Source organism: Hemitrygon akajei, chromosome 10 (genome assembly GCF_048418815.1).
Source record: "Hemitrygon akajei chromosome 10, sHemAka1.3, whole genome shotgun sequence".
In the NCBI taxonomy this organism is placed as follows: Eukaryota; Metazoa; Chordata; class Chondrichthyes; order Myliobatiformes; family Dasyatidae; genus Hemitrygon; species Hemitrygon akajei.
This window is the reverse complement of record NC_133133.1, coordinates 19,079,443-19,102,181: the sequence shown is the minus strand read 5'-3', so window position 1 is coordinate 19,102,181 and position 22,739 is coordinate 19,079,443. Positions and strand designations below refer to the sequence as shown.

Genomic DNA, 22,739 nt, shown 5'->3' with positions numbered 1-22,739 from the left:
ACCTCCCGTACATGGATGACATCAAGCGACATGCCAGAAATGAAAGAGACATTGACTCACTAATCCGACCTGACAAGGGTGTACAGCAGAGACATCGGGATGTCATTTGGACTGGAAAAGTGCAGCCGGTTGGTCGTGAAAAGAGGCAAACTCAACAAAGCTGAAGGAGTTACCTGAAGGCCACATACCAGATGTACAGGACAGCTACAAAAACTGGGGATCCTGCAGGCACAGGGAAGCCACGATGAGGACACAAGGAAGGCCGCAACATCCAAGTCCTTCCAAAGAGTGAGGCGGGTCTTAAAAAGCCGGTGGAATGGGAAGAACAAGCTCAAAGCCATCAACGCGTTCGCCCTACTAGTCATCAGATACCCAGCTGCAACAGTGTGCTGGCTAAGGATTAACTGGAAGCCACTGACATCAAGACCCAGAAACTACTAACAATACATGGAGGATTCCATCCAAAGTCCAACATCGAGCAACTGTAAACCCACCAGAAAAAAGGAGGACGGGGACTTGGAAGTGACAAGACCATAGTTCTGGAGGAAATGCAAAACTTCCATGAGTACATCAGGAAGATGGCCCATGAGGACGATCTGTTAGGAGAATACCTCAGACAGCAGGCAGGGGACATGGAAATGGAAGTGGGTGAAGCAGAGCCAGAGGACCAGAGGCCATGGCAGGACAAGCCACTGCACGAGATGTACCATCACCAGATATCAGAGGTGGCTGACATAAGAAAGCCCTATTAGTGGCTGGAAATGGCGGGGCTGAGGGACAGCATGGAGGCTCTGCTCATGGCTGCACGAGAACAGTCGCTGAGCACAGGAGCAATAGAAGCAGGGGTCTGTCACACCAGACAAGACCCAAGATGCAGACTGTGCAGAGAATCCACAGAAACCATCCAGCACACAGTAACAGGGTGCGAGATGCAGGCAGGGACAGCGTACACTGAATGGCACAACCAAGTTGCAGGAATAGTGTCCAGGAACATCTGTGCTGAGTATGGATTGGACACTCCCCAGTCCAAATGGGAAACACCTGAGACGGTAGTGGGAATGACCGAGCTAAGTTCCTGTGGGACTTCCAAATACAGACTGATAAGCAGGTATTGGCCAAACAACCAGACAGAGTAATACTGGACAAGGAACGGAAGAAAGCAATAGCAATAGATGTGGCAATCTCGAATGACAGTAACATCAGGAAGAAAGAATATGAAAAGCTGGAGAAATACCAGGGCTTGAAAGAGCAGATCCTGCAGGCGCGAAGAAGCTATGGTGAGGACAAAAGGAAGGGTACTGCAAGTCTGTGTCTTTGCTGTTACTTTGCTCACGCTTGAGTGCTCGGTGGCGAGTGCCGATGGTTTTTTTTGCCGGTGAGGGGAGGGGGGATTGTTACTTGCTGCCGCTTATGCGCGGGAGGGAGGGGAGCTGTGTGGGGCGGGGGGGGGGACTTTGGGGTTCTAACATTTAACTGTTAGAACATTCTTCGTTCATTCTTTGGGGCACTCCTCTGTTTTCGCGGAAGATTGTGAAGAAAAAACATTTCAGGATGTATATTGTATATCTTTCTCTGACATTAAATGTACCTTTGAAACCTTTGAGATAGAAAGATGTGGAAGGTTAAAGCCAGAGTAATCCCGGTTTGATAGGAGCACTTGGAGCTGTGACACCTGGTCTGGGAGAGTGGATCCAACAAATCCCGGGAACAATATGTGAGATCTTGGTCCAGAAGAGTGTACTACTAGGAACAGCAAGGATACTGCGCCAAACCCTCAAGCTCCCAGGCCTCAAGGACTTGAGACGGAGAGAAAAAACACACATAGGCACCACCCGTAAGGGGTGAACATTTTTAATATATAAAATAGTTAAATAAGTAAGAGCAAAAATAAAAAAAATAAAAAAATAATGAGGTAGTGTTCATGGGTTCAATGTCCATTCAGAAATCTGACAGCAGAGGGGAAGAAGCTGTTCCTGAATCATTGAGTGTGTGTCTTCAGGCTCCTGTATCTCCTTCCTAATAGTATACAGTTGTTGTCTCGTGTACATGTAGTTGTCTTGCAAACCATTCATACAGAACAATTCATTACGTAAAAGCATGCTTGTAAGGACATTACCAATTTACTTAACCTTTCCTCTGGAAACTTCAAGTTCTATTTTGAGCTCTGATATGGAACAGTTTGGAACTGGAATCAGTTTATTCCTATATGGTGAAAACTTGTTTTTCATACCATTCATACAGATCAATTCATTACAAACAAGAGAAAATCCGCACATGCTGGAAATCCAAGCTACACACACAAAATGGAGCACGTATGGGAAAGCGTAAATATCGACGTTTCGTGCCGAGACCCTTCATCAGGACTGGGAAAAAAGATGAGACGTCAGAGCAAGAAGGGAGGAAGAAGTACAAGGTGATAGGTAAAACTGGGACGGATGGGGGAGGTTGAGGTAAAGGGCTGGGAATTTGATTGGTGAAAGAGATAAAGGGCTGGAGGAGGGGGAATCTGATAGGAGGGGGTAGAAAACCATGGAAGAAAGGGAAGGAGGAGAAGCAGAAGAGGGAGGTGATGAGCAGGTAAGGAGCTAAGGTGAAAGAGGGAAATGGAAATGTGGGAATGGTGAAGGACGGGGCAGTTACTGGAAGTTTGAGAAATTTATGTTCATGCCATCAAGTTGGAGGCTACCCAGATGGAATATAAGGTATTATTCCTCCAACCTGAGTGTGACCTCATCGTGGCAGTAGAGGAGGCCATGGACTGACATATGGGAATGGGAAGTAGAATTGAAATAGGTGGCCACTTGGGGATCCTGCTTTTTTTGGCGATCAGAGCATAGGTGCTCAGTGAAGAGGTCTCCCAATCTATGTTGGGTCTCACCGACATAACAGGAGGCCACACCGGGAGCACTGGATACAATAGATGTCCCCAAGAGACTCATAGGTGAAGTGACGCCTCAACTGGAAGGACTGTTTGGGGCCCTGAATGGTAGTGAGGGAGGTGGTGTAGCGGCAGGTGTGGTACTTGTTCTGCTTGCAAGGGACAGGTGGACAAGGAAGTCGTGTGGGGAGCAATCCCTGCAGAAAGTGGTAAGTGGGGATCCTGTTGGAGATGGTGGACGTTACGGAAAATTATGTGCCGGACACAGAGGCTGATGGTGTGGTGGGTGAGGACAAGAGGAACCCTGTCCCTGGTGTGGTGGCAGGAGGATGGGATGAGAGCAGATGTGCGCAAAATGGAAGAGATGTGAGTAAGGGGAAGCATGGATGGTGGAAGAAGGAAAGCCCCTTTCTTTGAAGAAGGAGAACATCTCATTAGCTCTGGATTCTTTTGGGTGTTCAGGAAACCTCTCTCTCACTGTCCCTCTCTGTGATCTCTGCTGCCTTCTGACTCTCCAACCACGTGCTCATCCTTACAACCAATGTGATGTCCTCCTTCTTCAAAGAAAGGGGCTTTCCTTCTTCCACAATCAGTGCTGCCCTCTCCCACATCTCTTCCATTTCGTGCATGTCTGCCCTTACCCTATCCTCCTGCCACCCTTCCAGGGATAGTGTTCCTTTTGTCTTCACCTACCACCCCACCAGCCTCCACATCCATCACATAATTCTTCGTAGATTCCGCCATCTCCAATGGGACGCCACCACCAAACTCATCTTTCCCTCACCCCCACTTCTCACTTTCTGCAGGGATCATTCCCTATGCAACTCCTTGTCCATTTGTCCCTCCCCACTGATCTCCCACCTGGTACTTATCTTTGCAAGTGGAACAAGTGCCACACCTGCCCTTACACCTCCTCCCTCACTACCATTCAGGCCCCCAAGCAGTCTTTCCAGGTGAGGTGACACTTCACCCGTGAGTCTGTTGGGGTCATCTGCTGTATCCAGTGCTCCCGGTGTGGCCTCTTCTATATTGGTGAGACCTGGCATAGATTGGGAGACCACTTCACCGAGCATTTATGCTCTATCCGCCAGAAAAAGTGGGATCTCCTGGTGGCCACCCATTTCAATTCTACTTCCCATTCCCATTCCGACATGTCAGTCCATGGCCTCTCTACTGATGCAATGAGGCCGCACTAAAGTTGGAGGATCGACACCTTGTATTCAGTCTGGTTAGCCTCCGACCCGATGGCATAGACACCGATTTCTTGGACTTTTGGTAATTGTCCTCCCCTCCTTCACCTTCCCCTGTTTCCCTCTCTCATATCTCCTTACCTGCTCATCACCCTCTGGTGCTTCCTCTCCTTCCCTTTCTTCCACAGTCTTCTACCAGTTCCTGTAAGATTCCCTTTCCTCCAATCCTTTATCTCTTTCACCAAGCAACCTCCCAGCTCTTTACTTCACCCTTCCCTGTCTCCCGGTTTCACCCATCACCTACCACCTTGTACTCCTTCCTCCCCTCCCCCCACCTTCTTGCTCTGACCTCATCTTTTTTTTCCAGTTCTGTTGAAGGGTCTCAACCTGAAACGTCGACTGTTTACTCTTTCCATAGATGCTGCCTGGCCTGCTGGGTTCCTCCAGCATTTTGTGTGGGTTGCTTAGATTTCCAACATCTGCAGATTTTCTCTTGTTTGTGCAGAATATAGTGTCATAGCTACACAGAAGGTGCAGTGCCAGTAAACAATAAGCGCAAGATCATAAAAGGTATATTGTGAAGTCAAAGAGTCCAACTTACTTTACAGGCAACCATGTAATACTCTGATAACATCAGGTCTGAGGATGTCCTTGAGCCTAGTGGCTCGTGCTTTTAGGTTTTTGTATCTTTGACTCAGTGGGAGAGGAGAAAGAGATTTCTGGGGTGGGTATGGTCTTTGACTTATAGTAGGGATAAAGCTGGAACAGGATACTGAATCTGGATGATCAGCAGGCTGGTGAAAGAAGAGACAAGAATTTCTATGTTCCCTGTTACATATACCCAGTGGAACTTTATTAAGTACACATGATCCTTAATGCAAATTTCTAATCAGCCAATCATGTGGCAGCAACTCAATGCATAAAAGCATTTAGACATGGTCAAGAGGTTCAGTTGTTCAGACCAAACAACAGAATAGGGAAGAAATGTAACCTAAGTGACTTTAACCATGGGTGATTGTTGGTGCCAGATGGGGTGGTTTGAGTATCTCAGAAGCTGCTGATTTCCTGGGATTTTCACACACAACAGGCCTGATAGATTACAGACAATAGTGTAAAAAAACAAAAAAAATCTGGTGAACAACAAGTCTGTGGGTGAAAATGCCTTGTTAATGAAAGAGGTCAGAGGAGAATGGCCAGACTGGTTCAAGCTGACGTGAATGCAACAATAACTGAAATAACCCCACGTTACAACAATGGTGTGCAGAAGAGCAATTCTCAATGCAAAACACATCAAACCTTGAAGTGGAAGAGCTCTAGCAGCAGAACAGCACAAATAAATACTCAGTAGCCATTTTGTCAGGTACAGGAGATAGCTCATTAACTACGGAGGGTAAATTTCCCATTGTTCATAAAGAAAACTAGTGCTTTTTGATGGGGGATAAAACACAGATCTTCTGCAATATCGACCAATACACAAAGAAGTTCCATTGCAACCCATCCAGATTTTCTTTTTAAACTCTTGAGATAATTTCAACATTTAAGTTTGGATAAGTACTTGGATGGGAGGGATGTGTAAGATCCTGGCCCAGTTGTAGGTCAATGGGACCAGGTGGAATAATAGTTCAGCACAGATTAGATAGCCTAAAGGGCTTGTTTCTATGCTGTAGTGTTTTATGACTCTATAGTTCCAGTCAGTATGCCCATTGTTGTAAATCACAAGGAGGGCTCCACCAGACAGTGGCTGACTCTCATCTTACCACTGTGAAAAATGTGCACAGAAATCGGTCCTTGGCAGGAAAAGGTGATTGTCAGCGATTCTGAAATGAAGTGTGGTGAAACTGGGACAAGGAACAGTTCCATGGTGCAATAAGATGGACAGTTGACCTCACAATCTATTTGTTATGAACTTACTGTCTGTCTGCACTGCTCTTTCTCTGTAGCTGTGACTTTAACACTTCATTCTGCATTCTGTTACTGTTATACCTTATACGACCCCAATACACTAATGTAATGAAATGATTTGTATGTTTTCATTCCCAACCACCCTTTGTAACTTGTCAGTAATGGACAACCACAGTGATGTAGGAGAGGGTCACATAATGGCGGTGGTGGGAGAGTAAGCAGGCAGGGGCTAAATAGTCGCCGGCTGTTCTCACTGATGCAATGAGAGAGAGAGTGAGGCTGCTTAGTGCTCCCATTTCTGCTCAGGCAGGGGTAGGTAGCGGGGATTGGTTGGAGATGCAGGCACATGGAAATACACTTTTCTACCAAACAGAAGATGCCTGCAGTCCCACAGCAGCTGTTAAATCCATCCTCAGCTATCCCACTGGTGTCCTAAATGCTTGTTCATGTGTGCAGGGTGTGAATCATCAGGCATTTGTAACTTGGGGAGGACCAGTATGTGATTATCTTCCATGATTCTTTATTCTTCTCCATTGTTGTTGCCTGACCTGCTGAGTTCCTCCAGCATTTTGTGTGTGTTGTTCTGGATTTCCAACATCTGCAGAATCTTTAGTGTTTTTCTCTTTTAGCATTTGTTTCCATTTTTATACAAACATTGTTATTCATTTTCACTAGCGCAAACACGAGGAAATCTGCAGATGCTGGAAATTCAAACAACAACACACAGAAAATGCTGGTGGAACACAGCAGGCCAGGCAGCATCTATAGTGAGAAGCGCTGTCGACGTTTCGGGCCGAGACCCTTCGTCCTGACGCTTCTCACTATAGATGCTGCCTGGCCTGCTGTGTTCCACCAGCATTTTGTGTGTGTTGTTGTTATTCATTTTCACTGAAGCCTTGACTCAGTGATAGCTTTCTTGTCTCTTTCTCAGAAGGTCAAGGGATGTGTCCTGGGCAACATTCATCCATCAATAAATATGAGCAAATCTTAGGTACAATAAACTTGCAGGGTAGAAAAAAAAAGAACCTCATTAAAGTAATTTTAGCAAGCTTTCAATTGAATCATGGAAAACAATTTAAATTTTTGTATTATCCAAGAAAAGAATTTGGCACTGGTCCAAGTTCCAAACAATTCAAATTCTATTTATCAGCTTGCTCTCTGGCCATAATTGTAGACTTTCATTCAAGGACTCTATTGCATGTATTTTTAATACGTTGTTTGGCTGTGATTCCACCTGCGAACTACATCATCACTGTTGGGTATTGTTATTCTATGTTTTTTCTGAAAAGTTTATTTTAAATTATTTAAAATATTGCTTAGAAAATAATGTCACTCTGATCTTTCTTGATATATGTATATTATAGAAAATCATAACTGATTTCCACTAATGGACAGTAGAGAGATGAGGTCCTGCAGAGAGAATTCAGGGAGTTAGGCAGAAAGTTAAAAGGCAGGACCCCCCAGTCCTGATGAATTTCTCAGCTCAGAATGTTGACTGTTTATTCATTTCCATCAATGCTGCCTGACCTGCTGAGTTCCTCCAGCATTTTGTGTGTGTTGCTATAGCCTCTAGTATTTTAATCTCAAGATTGCACCCTGTGCCACATGCTAGTGAGGCAGGAGATTGGAAGCTAATGTAGTGAAATTTATGGTGTAGAATGGAGGGCTTCAGGTACATGGAATGTTAGGCTGTTTCCTAGGGAAGGTGGGACCTAAACTGGTGGGGCACCAATACTCTCAGGGAGAGATTTGCTTGTGTGACCTGGGAGGGCATAAACTAGTGTGGCAGGGGATTGGAAAGTAGAGCAGTAAGTTAACAAATGAGGGACTGAGGGGAAATTAGAGGTTAGATCAAGTGAGATTGAAAGGAAGGATAGACAAGGCAGGGATAATAGATGTGGTGGGCTGACCGACTGAAGTATATTTATTCCAGTTTAAGGAGCATTACAGGTAAAATGGATTGATTTAGGGCCTGGATTATGATGTTGTAGCCATCACCGGACTCCGCCGAGAGACGGGCAGGACAGACAGCTTAATGTTCCAAGGTTCAAATGTTTCAGCTACAATGGAGGGGGATGTTAAAGAGGTGTGGGGGGGGGGGGGTATCAGAATCAGAATCAGGTTTATTATCACTGGAATGTATCATGAAATTTGTTAACTTAGCAGCAGCAGTTCAATGCAATACATAATGTAGAAGAAAAAAATTAAAAACAATCAATTACAGTATATATATATTGAATAGATTAATATAGTGTAGTACTGACCAGGAGAAGTTAGAGGGCAGCACTTAGAGAGGACTTGTATTAGGGTTCATGTTCTGAGGCAATATGGGTAGAGCTCAGGAATCAGAAAGATGCAGTTACAGTGATAGATCACACTATAGAGCTTCCAATAGCCAGTGGCAGGTGCAGGAACCAGATAATGTAATCAGATAATGGAAAGACGTGTAAATAACAGGATAATTGTAGTGAGTGAGTTTAAGTTTAATTATTGACAGGAATTCTGTCAATGTCATGGGACAGAATTTGTTGGTGCCTCCAGGAGGGGTTCGTAGCACAGTATGTGGATAGATCAGCCAGGGAATGGGCTAAACTAGACCTTGTACAGGCGGTCCCCAGGTTATGACAGGATTCTTCCTTCGAGTTGTTCATCAGTTGGAAATAATAAAATGTGTGGGAGAGGATCATAGAAACGGCTGCGACAGGAGTGGCCGCCAGCCAGCCTCCATGGCTCAGTGAGCTCTGCGCGACCCCACCTAGCCCCCCGATGGTCATGGCTCGGTTGGGAGGAGGGGGAGAGACGGCCATCTCCAGAAGATGGCAGTCTCGCATCAGCCGCCAAATCCATCCTCATCCATGCCGCCGGCCTCACAAATACTCGCTTCTATAGTAGTCCAGTCACTCGGGTCGAGTACAAAAATGTTCTGAGGGGGTTGTCTGTTGATGGGTGGCTGTAGAGGCGGATCTGGGATCAACATATTCTGCAGTGTGTTCCCTGTGGTTAGTGGTTGCTTATAAACGAGTGTCGGTAAGATACGCATTCATTACCTGGGGAGGACTCGCATTGGGAAACGTGTCTGGTCAGGTGATCGGTAATTCAGTGAGATAACATTTTGGGAACAATGATCGTTACTCTGTTGTCTTGTCAGATTGTTATGGATAAGGATAAAACTGAACCTTGTCGAAAGGCGAATAACAGCAGTGCTAGCTAGGAGAGAGGATTGGGTGCAGCTGTTTATGGTTAAGCACACATGGTCAGATGAATTTTTACCTCTCCGCGCTTTTTTTTTTACCTTGTACGCACTTATGTGCAAGGCAAGGCATTACAAGTAAAATTGAGTTAGGACCGAGATTAGGGCATAGATTTACTAGCTCGATGCTCCGCCTAGCACGGATGGAAAATGTCCAAAGAGCCTGCTGGATTCGAACCCTCTGTATCGTTGATACCACGACACCGCAGCCAGCCACATCTGATATATGGAAGTTATTTAATGCCCAGCTGATCAAAATCAGGACCAATATGTTTCTGTGAGGAAGAGTGACAAGGTGCAGGTACATTGGATGACTAGAGATGTAAATTTAGTCAAAAAGGCAAGGGATGCATATGTATGGTTTATAAACCTAATATCAGGCAGGATCTTTAGAGGAAATATAAACAGAGCAGGAGATGCATTTTCAAATATATATTTCCTTAAGATTCAAGAAAATTTTATTATCAGAGTACATGCATGTTACCACAAACAATCCTGAGATTCCTTTCCTGCGGGCGTACTTAGCAAATCTATAGAACGGTAATTGTAAACAGGATCAATGAACAACAAACTGTACAAATGCAGGTATAAATAAATAGCAATAAACAACGAGCATGAAGTAACAAGACAGAAGAGTCCTTAAATGACGATGGTTATCCCCTTTTGCTCGAGCCTGATGGTTGAGGGGTAGTAATTGTTCTTGAACCTGGTGGTGTGAGTCCTGAGGCTCTTGTACCTTCTACCTGATGGTAGCAGCGAGAAAAGAGCATGGCCTGGGTGGTGAGGATCTTTGATGATGGGTGCTGCTTTTCTATGGCAACGTTTCATGTAGATGTGCTGAATGGTTGGGAGGGTTTTACCCGACATTCTCGGCCGAATCCACAATACTGCATGTTATAATAGTCCTCTGGGCTATTAGCGAGTGTAGAAGTTGTATTCCCTCTGCCCGAATCATCCATCCCATCAAAGAACAGACCCGAGCCACATGAGACGGCAGGTGCTGGAATTTGGAGCATAATATTGCTGGGGGAATTCCACAGGTGGAGCAGCATCTGTGGGAGGAAAGGAATTATCGTCGGTGACCCGATACAGTGTCTTCAACCCAACCCAATGTCGGCAATTCATTTTCCATCACGGATGCTGCTCGACCCGCTGATTTCCTCCAGCAGATTTTCGCTCCAGAGGACCCGTCAAATCCGATCCCTCGGTCGGTATGCCGAATGCACGAAGAATTGTCTGTCCATTGTTACATCGCTTTTTGTGGGAGCTTGTTTCTCTGATGGTTGAGTCGCGGTTGATATGGCAACATTACAAAATTATTACAAAACAGAAGAGAATCTGTATATTTTATAAATACCACTAACTAGGACATCAAAATGCTTAAGTTATTTCCTTTATTAGAACAATTCAAAAGAATTTTGATTGGCTACAAAGGTCTTTCAAGTCGACCTGAAGATGTAAAAGAACGCTCGCCTCTTTTCTGTGTCCAGAATGGCTTTACCGCCAGCGAAATAATTTCTGAAGCGTTGCAATGTTTTAAAAGAACCGGTAGGCAATTCCCACCAACAGCAGTGACAAAAGCGAGATCTGCTATTAGCGCTATTGTGTGTGGAGTAACACTGACAGGAGCCCGCCCTTCGAAACGGCATTAAGAATACTTCAGCCGAATTGAGTCCGAGAGATCTTCAGTGGGTTCCAAGTCTTCACCGCTGGGTACCAGAGGAAAGAAACATGGTAAGATCAGTGGGAGATTGTGGGGGTGAATGCTGTGCAGCACCATTCCAAGTTCCTCTTCGAAGTGGAATTTGCCTGAAATCGGTGCACACATCTGTGTGAAGTTTGCAGTTTTTATTTTTAAACGAGGGCGCTGGCGATCATATAGCGCCTGGTCTCGTCACTGCTGTGTTGCGGGTGGGGGAAGGAGGCGGGTGATTGTGACACCAGAGCGGACGCGTTGTGGTGCCGGGGGAGAGGGGAGGGAGGGAGAGGGAAGAGGGGGAATAGTAGTGGGAAGGAAGGAGGGGGCGGGGGCTGAGACTCGTTCACCGGGGCCTGTGGACCTCCACCAGCGGGGGCGCTCTAGGGAGGGTTGCCGGCGGTCGGATTGGAGCGGAGCGGAACGGTGCCGTGCCGGGCGGAAGGCAGCGGCGGCGCTGACGATCGGGATCGGTGGGAAGAGGAGGAGGCGTGTTTGTGGGCGCCTTGCAGAATAGGGGCTGGGTGGTCCACGATCGGAGAAGCTCCGGAGGCCTGAGCGGTTGCCCGCCTGCTCTCTCCTGCCCGTGTCGCGCCTCGCCGGCCCCGAGTTTCGGGGCCTGGGCACTAAGATGGCGGCCGGCGTGGAGTCAATGGCCAGGCCGAATAGGCAGCTGGCCGACGCGGCCGAGCAGTACCGCGGACCCTCCGAGAGCGACCGGCATTGGCTCTTCCGCCGTCAGTTCATCGTCCGCCACATGCACGACTACCCGGGCAGCAGGATCGAGCAGTTGCTCGCACTCTCCATGGTGTGGACCAACCACGTCTTCCTGGGCTGTAGGTGAGTGTAGGCCCGGCGCCTCGGGCTCGGTCCCGGCTTTTGTTACATAACCCGCTCCCTTGACCGTGTAGGGCCGCGGGGCACGGAGCATCGGGCTCCGCATGGATCCCAGCATCTCCCTGGTCTTTGATGGGCAGCGTTTCCCCAATGTCAGCAGCAGCTTGGCTCTATGCTTCGGCGACCTCTCCACGTCAGGGGTTGTAATACTTCCCCCAAAGTCCTCCATAGATGGGTCTTGTGTGGTGGTACCCTCGACATGAAAGGTTTCGTGTATATGTTAGTGATTGATCGAATACAAGTTCTCCCGAAGATGGAGTGACACCAGATATTCAGCGGTGAGGATGAGATTTACACGTGCTGTAGTACAGTAAATTACTGTACTATCCGAGGTTAACGGATTTGCCACACGATAATAAAATGCAAGTCTTGTTCCACTGGTTTTGCGTCTGTGGAGGGTTAGATGTTGACTTCCGGACAAAGCTTATTGAGTATATATAATATATTTTAAAATTGGAAGCTTGCCTAAACTCCTCCTCCCGTACCTTTTCCTTAATAATGTAACGAGCTCGTGTGAGATTGTGGCTTCCAGTTAATTACCTCGGCTGCTTTCCTTAGCCTTTTGGACTGAATTTCTGAGGATAGCTATGAACAATAATTTTAGTAGTTTCACTTACTTTCTCCCTCAAATGCCCCGTCCAAAGATAGCTCAGCTGTGTCCTCTGGACTTACCAATTTCTCCCATAATTCTGTTTACACTGAACCACTGGTCATCCAAGTTTCCTGTTCTAGTTACGGTTAATTAAGGTTGTTTTCAAATTATTTCTTTCAAATCTGCTGTCAATATCATGTTCCTTCACAAATCATTTTTTCTTGCTCCTTTCAAAGCTTGTGATTCTAATCTTTTCCAAGTTCCTGGAAGCTTTGGCGCCTTTAATTTGAGCCTTTCTGCTCTTGTGCGCCTCATTTGAATTTCTGCATGTTGACAAAGGTAATTTATCTCATGTCTACTTAATCTGTAGACTTTGATTGGCTTGACCAGACCATCCTCATCCATCCAAAGGATCACTTGCTATGACTTCTCTTCATGCATGGTTATCCCTGATGTCTCCCAAATACTTGTCCTTGGTCTCTTTCATTTCCTTATCCATTTCTTTTATAACCTTAACCAACATTACAGCTTCAGTTTTCATAGTGAATATAATTTTGTCAAAGATCCACTACAGGAGGAAATAGAAGTTCCTTCATCCAGATACTGGGAACAGTGGAGCTAGGCTTTAGTTCTTAGTCGCAACAAATACTATCCCCCTCCTTTCTCTCAACTATCAGAAACAGAGCCCAGAGTCACACAACAAGGGTCTTGGACTGAAGCATCAGTGGAAAGGAGAGGATTTCCAGCATTTTCTGTTTTTGCTTCTGATTGTGTATTTCTGTTGACAGAAAGTTTAGCTTGGGACCTCTCTCATATCTGTACCGTTACAGTGGTCATAACACGGGTGAATTGCATCCCTGCCTCAGTTGGAGTATTTGTAAAATTCAGCAATGCCATTCTTATTTTTCCTGGGACTACTTCAGTAGATTTGTGAATCATCTCGCTCAAAAAAGTCATCTCGAGCTCTGCTGGCTGTGCCACAACTTGTCCAAGTCTCCATTCACTTGGCTTTGAGAAAAGCAATTCCTTTGCTGTTAAGTAACACACACAAATTGCTGGAGAAGGTCAGCCGGTCAGGCAGCATGAATGGATGGAGATGAATAAAGAGTTGAAGTTTTGTGCTGAGACCTTTCATCAGTCCTGATGAAGGGTCTTGGCTCAAAATGTCAACCTTTTATTCCTCACTGTAGATGCTACTCTACTTGCTGAGTTTCTCCAGCATATTTTGTGTTGCTCTGAATTTCCAGCATCTGAAGAATCTCAAGTTTAGCCTTGCTTTTAAATTCTCCTTACTTTTGAGTTCTTCTTTAACAAAGCAACTCATTATTTCTGTATCCTCTTCTCCCCCCTCCGTACCTGCAGTCTTGTAAGCTAGCTACCTGTATTTCTCCTTTTCTGGCATCTTGATTTGATTGTTCTATCTCTGGCACTCGTGTCTTCGAATACCTGGGGTTTGTGCTGTGGAATTCAGTCCCCTAACCCCAAGCATAATTCTGCTTTCAGGAGATGGGTTTTAGTTTTTGATTGTAACTTGTATTCCAGTTCAGTGTGATAATGTTCCAGTGAATTGCCTTGGGATGTTCTATGCAAAAAGCATCTTATAAATTTAGACTATTGTGGAAATCTGTCTTTGGTAACAGTAGAAGAGGGTATTTGTTGAGTATACACAAAGTACACTGCAGATGCTGTGGTCAAATCAACACGTACAAAAGCTGGATGAACTCAGCAGGTTGGGCAGCATCCATTGAAATGAGCAGTCACTGTTTCAGGCCGAGACGAAGGTCCTGACGAAGGGTCTCGGCCCGAAACGTTGACTGCTTATTTCAACGGATGCTGCCCGGCCTGCTGAGTTCATCCAGCTTTTGTATTTGTTGAGTATGTCTGTGGGAATATACAGGTTTATATAGTAAATTCTGATTAATTGGATCATCAGTTAATTAGGGTAGCTGTTTATTTGGGACAACTCTTAACAAAAATTATTGAAAAAATTTCTTGGGTTCCCTTCATTTGTTTGGGACACTTACTTGGTACCAGAGGCTGTTGCTGAACTATCCCTAACTAGCGTCAATCATGTACACTTGTGGCTGTTAGACCCTACAACATTCTTAGAAAAAATAGTTTTTAAACTGAGTCAGTGGATGTTTTTGTGTTTTAAAAAAAACTGATTTTTGTCATGTAGTTGGTGAGAAATAACCAGTAAGACAATTTAGAATTGTTTTGCTCACTGAAGTTTCAAGCATTCAGGCTCGTAGATGCTAGAAGTGGTGTGGAGTGAAAATGAAACAATTTTGCTATTTCAGCAAGTTAGGATCTACGAAGAATTTGAAGGTGTCATTAATTATCTTGAATGTTACAATGAAAATGAAGACTTGGATATGAAACAGTGTATGAAGGCAGTCCATTATATGCTGTAGTTGTCTGCACTGATTTTCTTCATTCTGTACCCTGGATGAATTCCTCTGTCAATAACTGTTAACTAATTCACAACTTTATAGTACTGTAGTACTATTGCTAGTGTTCTCATTTATTCTGTGTTTCATTTAAATACATAATTTGTTATTCAGTTTTCTTTTTCAACTTTTTTATACTATTTCCATGAAATGTCAGCTAATTGAGAAAGCTGCTTAATTAGGTCAAAATGTACTGGCCCTGATGTGTCCCAATTAACTGAAATCCACTGTATTATATACCATAAAGTTTGAAGCATAATGAACTCTGGTTAGGAATGATATTTCAAGATCACAAACAATGACGATGCTTGTCACACTTTTGTCCACACTTTCTTTCGCTATTTGAGATTGCCTATGAAGCCACAAAGAGAATAAAGAGTTAATTTACACCACTTACCAGTCCAACAAGCACAAACTGTGTATTTGTGTAGAAATACAGCTGAACTTATTAAAACTATAAAGCATACTCATTCAGAGCATTGATAAGTCAGCTTGCTACAGTTGTTGTACTCATAGTGTCATTGGTTAGTTTGATTATTTCTAGCCAAATAGGAGTACAGGAGAATCCTGCATAATGGCTGTTCAGGTTATGGAAATTTTCCCTTGTACAATTCGCAAATTACGATCCAAAAATTTGAAATACGGAGTAAAATTTGTTCTCACAGAATTTGGGTAAAGTAAGTAAGCGCAATTCTTTTTCAACTTGCATTTCTTCATGTGTGCAGAGGAAGGATACAGTTTCATGTTACGGAAAATTGTGATTATGGTTTGTTTTGTAGGACTTCAGTGTCCATTTGCACCTGTTATTTTGTCCAGAACCTGGTTTAGTGTTGTACTGTTAATCATTCATGTCAGGTTCATCAATTTCAGTGTTTTCAGTCAGTCTTAATTGCATGAAATGTTAGTACAAGTGGCTCCCGTTTTTCGAATGTTGCTTTATGACAGCTCGCTGTTACGAAAGATCTACATTAGTACCTGTTTTCGCTAACCAAAGAGGATTTTCGCTTTTACGAAAAAAAGGTGCCTGCTTTATACGAGTGTTTACCCCGTGAAGCCTTGTGCGGGCAGTTGTGCGCGCATGCGTGTACGTGCTGATTTTTTTCTCCACATCGATCTTGGTTCGCTGTCTTCCCGATTTTGATAAGTGAAACTACACCGTACATACAATATTTCTATTTTATGTAGGCTGTATATTTATCATATCATTCCTGCTTTTACTCTCTGTTCATGTTAATTTAGGTTTTATGTGTTATTTGGTTTGATTTGGTAGGTTATATTTTGGGTCTGGGAACGCTCAAAAATTTTTCTCACATAAATTAATGGTAATTGCTTCTTCACTTTACGACATTTCGGCTTACAAACAGTTTCATAGGAACACTCTACCTTCGGATAGCGGGGGAAACCTGTATCACAGTAGGCTAGATTTCCCACCTTTATAATTTGGTCCATTGCTGGTCAATTCAATAGGTCTGAAGTATTTAGGAGTAAGTCTAATAATTTCCTTTTTTTCAGTCCTTATCTATCGAATATTGAAGATCAATTTTGTTCAGTTTTTTCCATGAAAAAATGGATACTGTTAGGTTCACTCCTAAATGCTTCAGACCTATTGAATTCATCTTTTGACATCAAATTGTTGCCGCTTTGAAACTACCTCAGTCCCAAAGCTCTTCTTTGTGTAATCCTTCAGAAATTGTTAGTAGTCTGTTAAAGGCAAAAGTTTTTGAGCCTTTGGGTAACAGTTGCTGTGTAAAGACTGGCGAGCAGAATTACTCTGTGCATGCTCTGCAGTTCTGACCATGTCGTGGATGTGTACTGTGTTCATCTTACTCTCCGTCTCAACCGTCGCATTGTTGAAGTAAGGTTGGCAGTAAACTGGCTTTAGAGTGAATGTCAGTCTAGTCAGGTGATTCTTCCAACAGTCGATGTTTCAAGGGAGGGTGCTCATCAATGTGTGTTTGTTCTAACTCCCGATCTTCCAGATTAAACATCCACAGCTTTACCAGACACATTGCAGCATTGTGCCATGATATTTGACACTTAAACCTGTTGCCTTTACCACCTAGAGCAGGGGTGTCAAACTCATTTCAGGTCACGGGCCGGATTGAGCAAAATGCAGCTTCATGCGGGCCGGATCAGTCGGACACGTGTGAACGCAGCTTTCGTTGCCTCCATTTTTTCAGCCTGCACTCATGTGTCTCAGTCTCTGCTATAACTACAAAGTGTTTCACTTTACAAATTCCGTTTCTTATGAAGAAGACTGCCGAATAAACACTAAAAACCCTGAAAACCTGGTACCTGAATAAACTCAGCATTAGCCATATCATAAGCCATAGGCGCTTCGATTACTGGGGCCAGTTTTAATAGTAATTAGATATTATCTCACGGGCCAAAGATAATTCCACCACGGGCCGGATTTGGCCCGCGGGTCTTGAGTTTGACATATATGACCTAGAGGAACTGCCAGTGATCACCAATTGCTGTTCAATTTCAGCAGCTGCTCGCAAAGAATTTTGTACATGCTCCCTGTGATCACGCGAGTTTACTCCGGGTGCTCAGTTTTCCCCCTTTTCCAAAGATGTACGGTTAGGGTTGCCGCATGCTTTGGCACTGGAAGCATGATGACATTTGAAGGCTGCCCAGCAATCTTTGCTGATTTGACGAAGCAAACAGCACATTTCACTGTATGTTTCAACATACACATAACAAATAAAGCCAGTCTTGATCTTTAAAATATCAACAGTTTAAGTGTTACATGAAAGCTGTTCCCCAGATTATGCACAGGGTATCTTTACAGATGTCCATAAGTCAATTTTGTCCATAAGGCAGAAAATGTACAAAGTCGCTCAGTACAATTACCATACCTGTTGTAATGAATGATGTTGATCAGGCCCAACTGACATGAACATTTATTGTTTTCCCCTGCCTAGTTACAATGGTGCAGGATCAGGATGGCTGAGACTCAATAGCTAGTTTTTTTGGGCTTGAGGAATTAGTGGATGTTACATTATTGCATGGGTATCGATAGAAGTGATGCCCATTTGTCCTTCCTCTCTGATCTCCCTCCTGGTACCTATCCTTCCAAGCGGAACAAGTGCTACAGCTCCTCCCTCACTACCATCCAGGGTCCTAAGCAGTCCTTCCAGGTGAGGCAACACTTCGGTGCTCCCGGTGTGGCCTCCTGCTCATCGGTGAGACCCAATGTAAATTGGGAAACCGCTTCGCCGTGCAACTACGCTTCATCTGCTAGAACAAGTGGGATCTCCCAGTGGCCACCCATTTTGATACCACTTCCCTTTCCCATTCCAATGTGTCCATCCATGACTACCGTCACTATCATGATGAGGCTGTGCTTATGTTGGAGGAACAACACCTTATATTCCATCTCAGTAGCCTCCAACCTGATGGCATGAACATCGATTTCTCAAACTTTCTCAAACTCTTTTCCCTCTCTCACCTCATATCATTATCTGCCCATCACTCTCTCTTGTGCTTCTTACCCCTTTTTCTGTCTCTTTCACCAATCAACTTCCCAGCTCTTTACTTCATCCCCGCCCCTTCAGGTTTCACCTGTCACCTGGTGGTCCTCTTTCCCTTCTCCTGCATTTTTAATCTCTTTTTTTCCCCTCCAGTTCTGCCAAAGGGTTTCGGCCTGAAACATCGCATGCTGCCTGGCCTGCTAAGTTCCTCCAGCACCTTGTGTGTGTTGTTCGGATTTCCAGCATCTGCAGATTTTCTCTTGTTTGAGAAGTGATTGCATATCAGTTTCCAAAGCAACTTTCTTAAATGGCTTCTTGCAGCGATACTGGCAGCCTGTGAGACAATGGTGACTGATGACTGTAGAAAGATTACATGTAAGCAGGGTATCACCCCCCCCCCAAAAAAAAAACTGGTTCTTGTTTGAATTTAGCTATTTGTATGTATAGGTGTCTATAGTCAGGTGCTTTTAACCTAGGTAAGGCCTGTGCTGGCTTGATTGGGATGTATCTCACCATTCCTCAATCTGTGATTCAAAACTTGAACTGCTGTCGGAGAAGATTGATGGGCTCCTGAGCTTTAAGAAAGTAGCCCACCTTTTGAGAGTTTTTTTTTCCCTCTGGTACCATCACAGAAGGTAATTTGTCCAAAAGTTCCTCAGAGTTGAAATTCAGGCTTCTCACTTCTAAGAAGCTATTTTTATGGCAGTCTGAAGAACTATCAGCATTGACGAGGTCCCTTGGGAATTTTCAACTGATCTGGCTTTCTTTTCCTTGTTAAGAAACCATAGTTTCAGCTTCTAGCTTTCAGATAATTTTTGTTTTGTTTTTGGGATATTTATCAGTGTAAAATACAGTATTTTCAGTTATATCATTTTTTAATGTCTATGGCAAATTGTAACCAAATTGAGAATGAAAATAGACACTAGATTATGAGCAACATTGTTTATACCTAACTCCCAAGTTAACTTTTCACATCAGTGGTGAACACTTCTACTAGGTATTCACAAATGTGATTTGCCATTAAACACTTCCACAAAATAAAATACACCGCTTAAGTTCAAAGTCAAAGATTCAAAGTACATTTATTATCAAAGTATGTATACAGCATATAACTCTGAGATTAATTTTCCCACAGACAGCCACAAAACAAAAGAAACACTATGGAACGCATTCAAATAAAACATCAAATGCCCATCGCCCAAAAAAAAACCAAATTGCGCAAATGGCAAAAAAAACAAGTGAAAAGCAAAATATAAAACATCAAACCACTCATCAAAACAGTCTAGGAAGTGTTCAGTTTAGTTTGGTTTAATTCAATTTAGGGCTGATCGTTCATTGACTGCAGGTCGTAGAGCCAGTCCGTCCTATTCCAAATTGCAACAAAAAGAGGAGTAACCGAAAACACATCACAACATGAACTACTAAGTCAAATTCACAAACCGTGTTGATTAAACAATTTTGAAGACCCAAGACTCCAGTAGCATCAAGCAAGACGGTGGGAGAGAGACTAGACAAACGCAGGCAGATGGTGCTGAACATTCACTCGTCTTCTGTTCTCGTTGTTGATTTCAATCTTGCTCGACACTTTAATTGGCACGAAATGGAATCGGTCATGGACTTGCGCACTATCGCCAGGCCGCACACTCCACTCGAATCCTCACTGAATTCCTTCGGAGACAGTGAAGTCCAGATCACTCAAACGGCCCGAAAACACACTGCCAAATTGTAAATCACATGTTCCAGTAGTAGCAAAATCATATTTGGAAGAAGTAGTAATAGCTTTGTGGACTATGTGAAGCAGTTGCCTTTGGTCATGTTGTTCGCTGGCTCCATCTTCTTCAGAAAATATATTGGAAGCAATATTTTCAGAATGTTAAAACACACTGATTTTTCTGAATAGTTTATAGAGATCATGTTTTCTTGATTATTCAGTCAACAGAAAAATTGAAGTCCTGATTATGAACCATGGAGCTAGGACGTAAAGAATGGTCAGTTTCTTTTTCTTGCTTTTCAAGCTTGCTTATGAAACTCCTTTTTACCGGGTGTCTCTAGAAACATGGCTGGTTAGCCCCTTGCTAACAACCATATATAACCATATAACAATCACAGCACGGAAACAAGCCATTCCGGCCCTCCTAGTCCGTGCCGAACTCTTAATCTCACCTAGTCCCACCTACCCGCACTCACTGGACTCAGTAGTGAGAAAACCACCTTTCTCAAACTCGGTACATCTGGGTCCCTCCAAAACCAGGAAGCTGGTATGTCTCTACCATCAGAACCCCGATCTGTGTAAATACTGCCTCCATGCAATTAGTCATCAGCGAGAAATAACAGATTGTACACTGCATACAATTATAAAGTATATTTACAAATTTCAGCTTTATCAAGCAGTTAATAGGAAAAATAATAGGAAAAAAAGGGCCCATTACAGTTAACCCAGTCCAAATGTGCACATAAGTTGGAGCTCATCTTGAAGTTGTCTTTAACCCATGCACTTGGATCCACAGTCTGTGTGAAAGCACACACCGCCTTCCGACTGTTGCTTGAAATCCATCTCAAACAATTGGGGTCCCCCACCAGAGTATTGGTCAACAGGGACAGCTTCCTCAGCCATCTTCCCTCCCGCCAAAAAAACCCTTGACCCCCACCAGTGTCCGTCACAAAAATCTCTCCGCCCAGCGTTCTCTAGAACCTTCTCCCAATTCCACTGTCCTGATTGGCAGGCAGATCATAAGTTGAACAACATATCTTTAGCTCAAATCCAAACTGCTAAAAGCAGAACAGCTAAAATGAAATACCTGCAGCATAGCAGTAAAGTCTTAGCCAGCACGTTAAATTTACATTTCTGAACAATGTTTTTAGATATGGAGCAGTATTGGTGCTCAAGTGGCAGGATATGGCTCAATCCGTGTTATTGTTCCTGTAGCGATAAATTCCTGATGCATAAGTGTAGAATAGGGACTGTTGTGAAGTAGAAGTTAGAGAGTTGGTTGCCTTGGGATGCTGAGTTTGTGTGGGTGTCTTGTCAGTTGAGTGGTATTTTAATGAGGTGGTTAAGATTTGGATTGGGATTGAGATAAATCAGTGGTCTGTGAGTTTGTTTTAATTTTTTATTTCAGAATGATAGGCATACATAACCAAGTCACACTCAGCACATTTAGAAATTGAAATTCATTTCAGACCTGTTTAAAGCTATATATGTTGCCCAAAAAATGAAATGATTTGGCATTGGGGTCTTCTGTAAATTTAAAAAAAACAAATAAAATAAAGCAAACATGTAAATGGTTTGATTTATCTTACTAATGAAATCACTGATAATGAAAAATGATTAAATAAATTGGTTCAAGATACTATTAACTTCATCTAATCTGGACTAATCCAAAGATAAGACATGGGAGCAGAAGTAGGCCATTCAGCCCATCGAGTCTGCTCTGCCATTCTATCATGGCTGATTCCAGATCCCCACTGAACCCCATACACCTGCCTTCTTGCCATATTCTTTGATGCCCTGACCGATCAGCAAATGATCATCTTCCACCTTAAATGCACACAGACCTGCCCTCCACAGTCTTTGGCAAAGCATTCCACAGATTTGCTACTCTCTGGCTAAAAGAAATCCTCCATACCTCTCTTCTAAGGAGTTGCCCCTCAATTTTGAGGCTGTGCTCTCTAATTCTGGATACCCCCACCATAGAAAACATCCTCTCCACATCCACCCTGAATAGTCCTTTCTACATTTGGTAGGATTCAATGAGATCCCCCCACATTCTTCTAAATTCCAGTGAGTATAGGCCAAAAGCTGCAAATGCTCCACATCCACCCTACATTCCCAGAAACATCCTTGTGAACCTTTTCTGGACTCTCCAATGACAACACATCCTTTCTGAGATATGGGGCTCAAAATTGTTGACAATACGCCAAATGTGGCCTGACTAGTGTCTTATAAAGGCTCAACATTATCTCCTTGCTTTTATATTCTATTCTCCTTGAAATAAATGCCAGTACCTTTCCTCTAATGCCATAGAATTTTATTTTGTTAAGCGGCCTTGTATGGCACCTTATCAAATGCTTTCTGAAAATCCAAGTAAATGACATCCACTGCCTTTCCCTTTTCCACCTTGCTTGTTACTTCCTCAAAGAACTGTAAAAGATTTCTCAAGTAAGATTTCCCTTTACAGAAACCACACTGACTTGGGCTTACTTTATCTCCAAGTATCCCTGAAACCTCACCCTTAATAGATTACAACACTTTCCAATCACTGAGGTTAGGCTATCTGGCCTATAAATTCCTTTCTTTTGCCTTCCTCCATTCTTAAAGAGTGGAGTGACATTTGCAATTTGCCTGTTCTCCGGGACCATTCCAGAATCAAGTGATTCTTAAAAGATCATGACCAATGCATCCGTTATC

The 22,739-nt window shown here is 43.6% G+C and overlaps 1 protein-coding gene across 3 annotated transcripts in view; it reads left to right on the top strand.

Annotated features, from left to right (window-relative positions):
* nkrf (NFKB repressing factor) overlaps positions 1 to 22,739 on the top strand; it is a 53,295-nt gene that overhangs the window by 16,887 nt on the left and 13,669 nt on the right. Inside the window, exon 1 of one of the 3 annotated variants that reach the window (XM_073057851.1) lies at positions 10,862 to 10,954. The exons of 1 other annotated variant lie outside the window; for it this stretch is intronic. Coding sequence is in view for 1 of the 2 variants with exons in the window: in XM_073057849.1 (XP_072913950.1) it covers positions 11,548 to 11,756 (209 nt within the window). In the remaining variant the exon portion in view is untranslated. Of the gene's footprint in view, positions 1 to 10,861; positions 10,955 to 11,317; positions 11,757 to 22,739 lie in introns of those variants that run through there. One more of the 3 variants, XM_073057849.1, reaches the window with a different exon arrangement.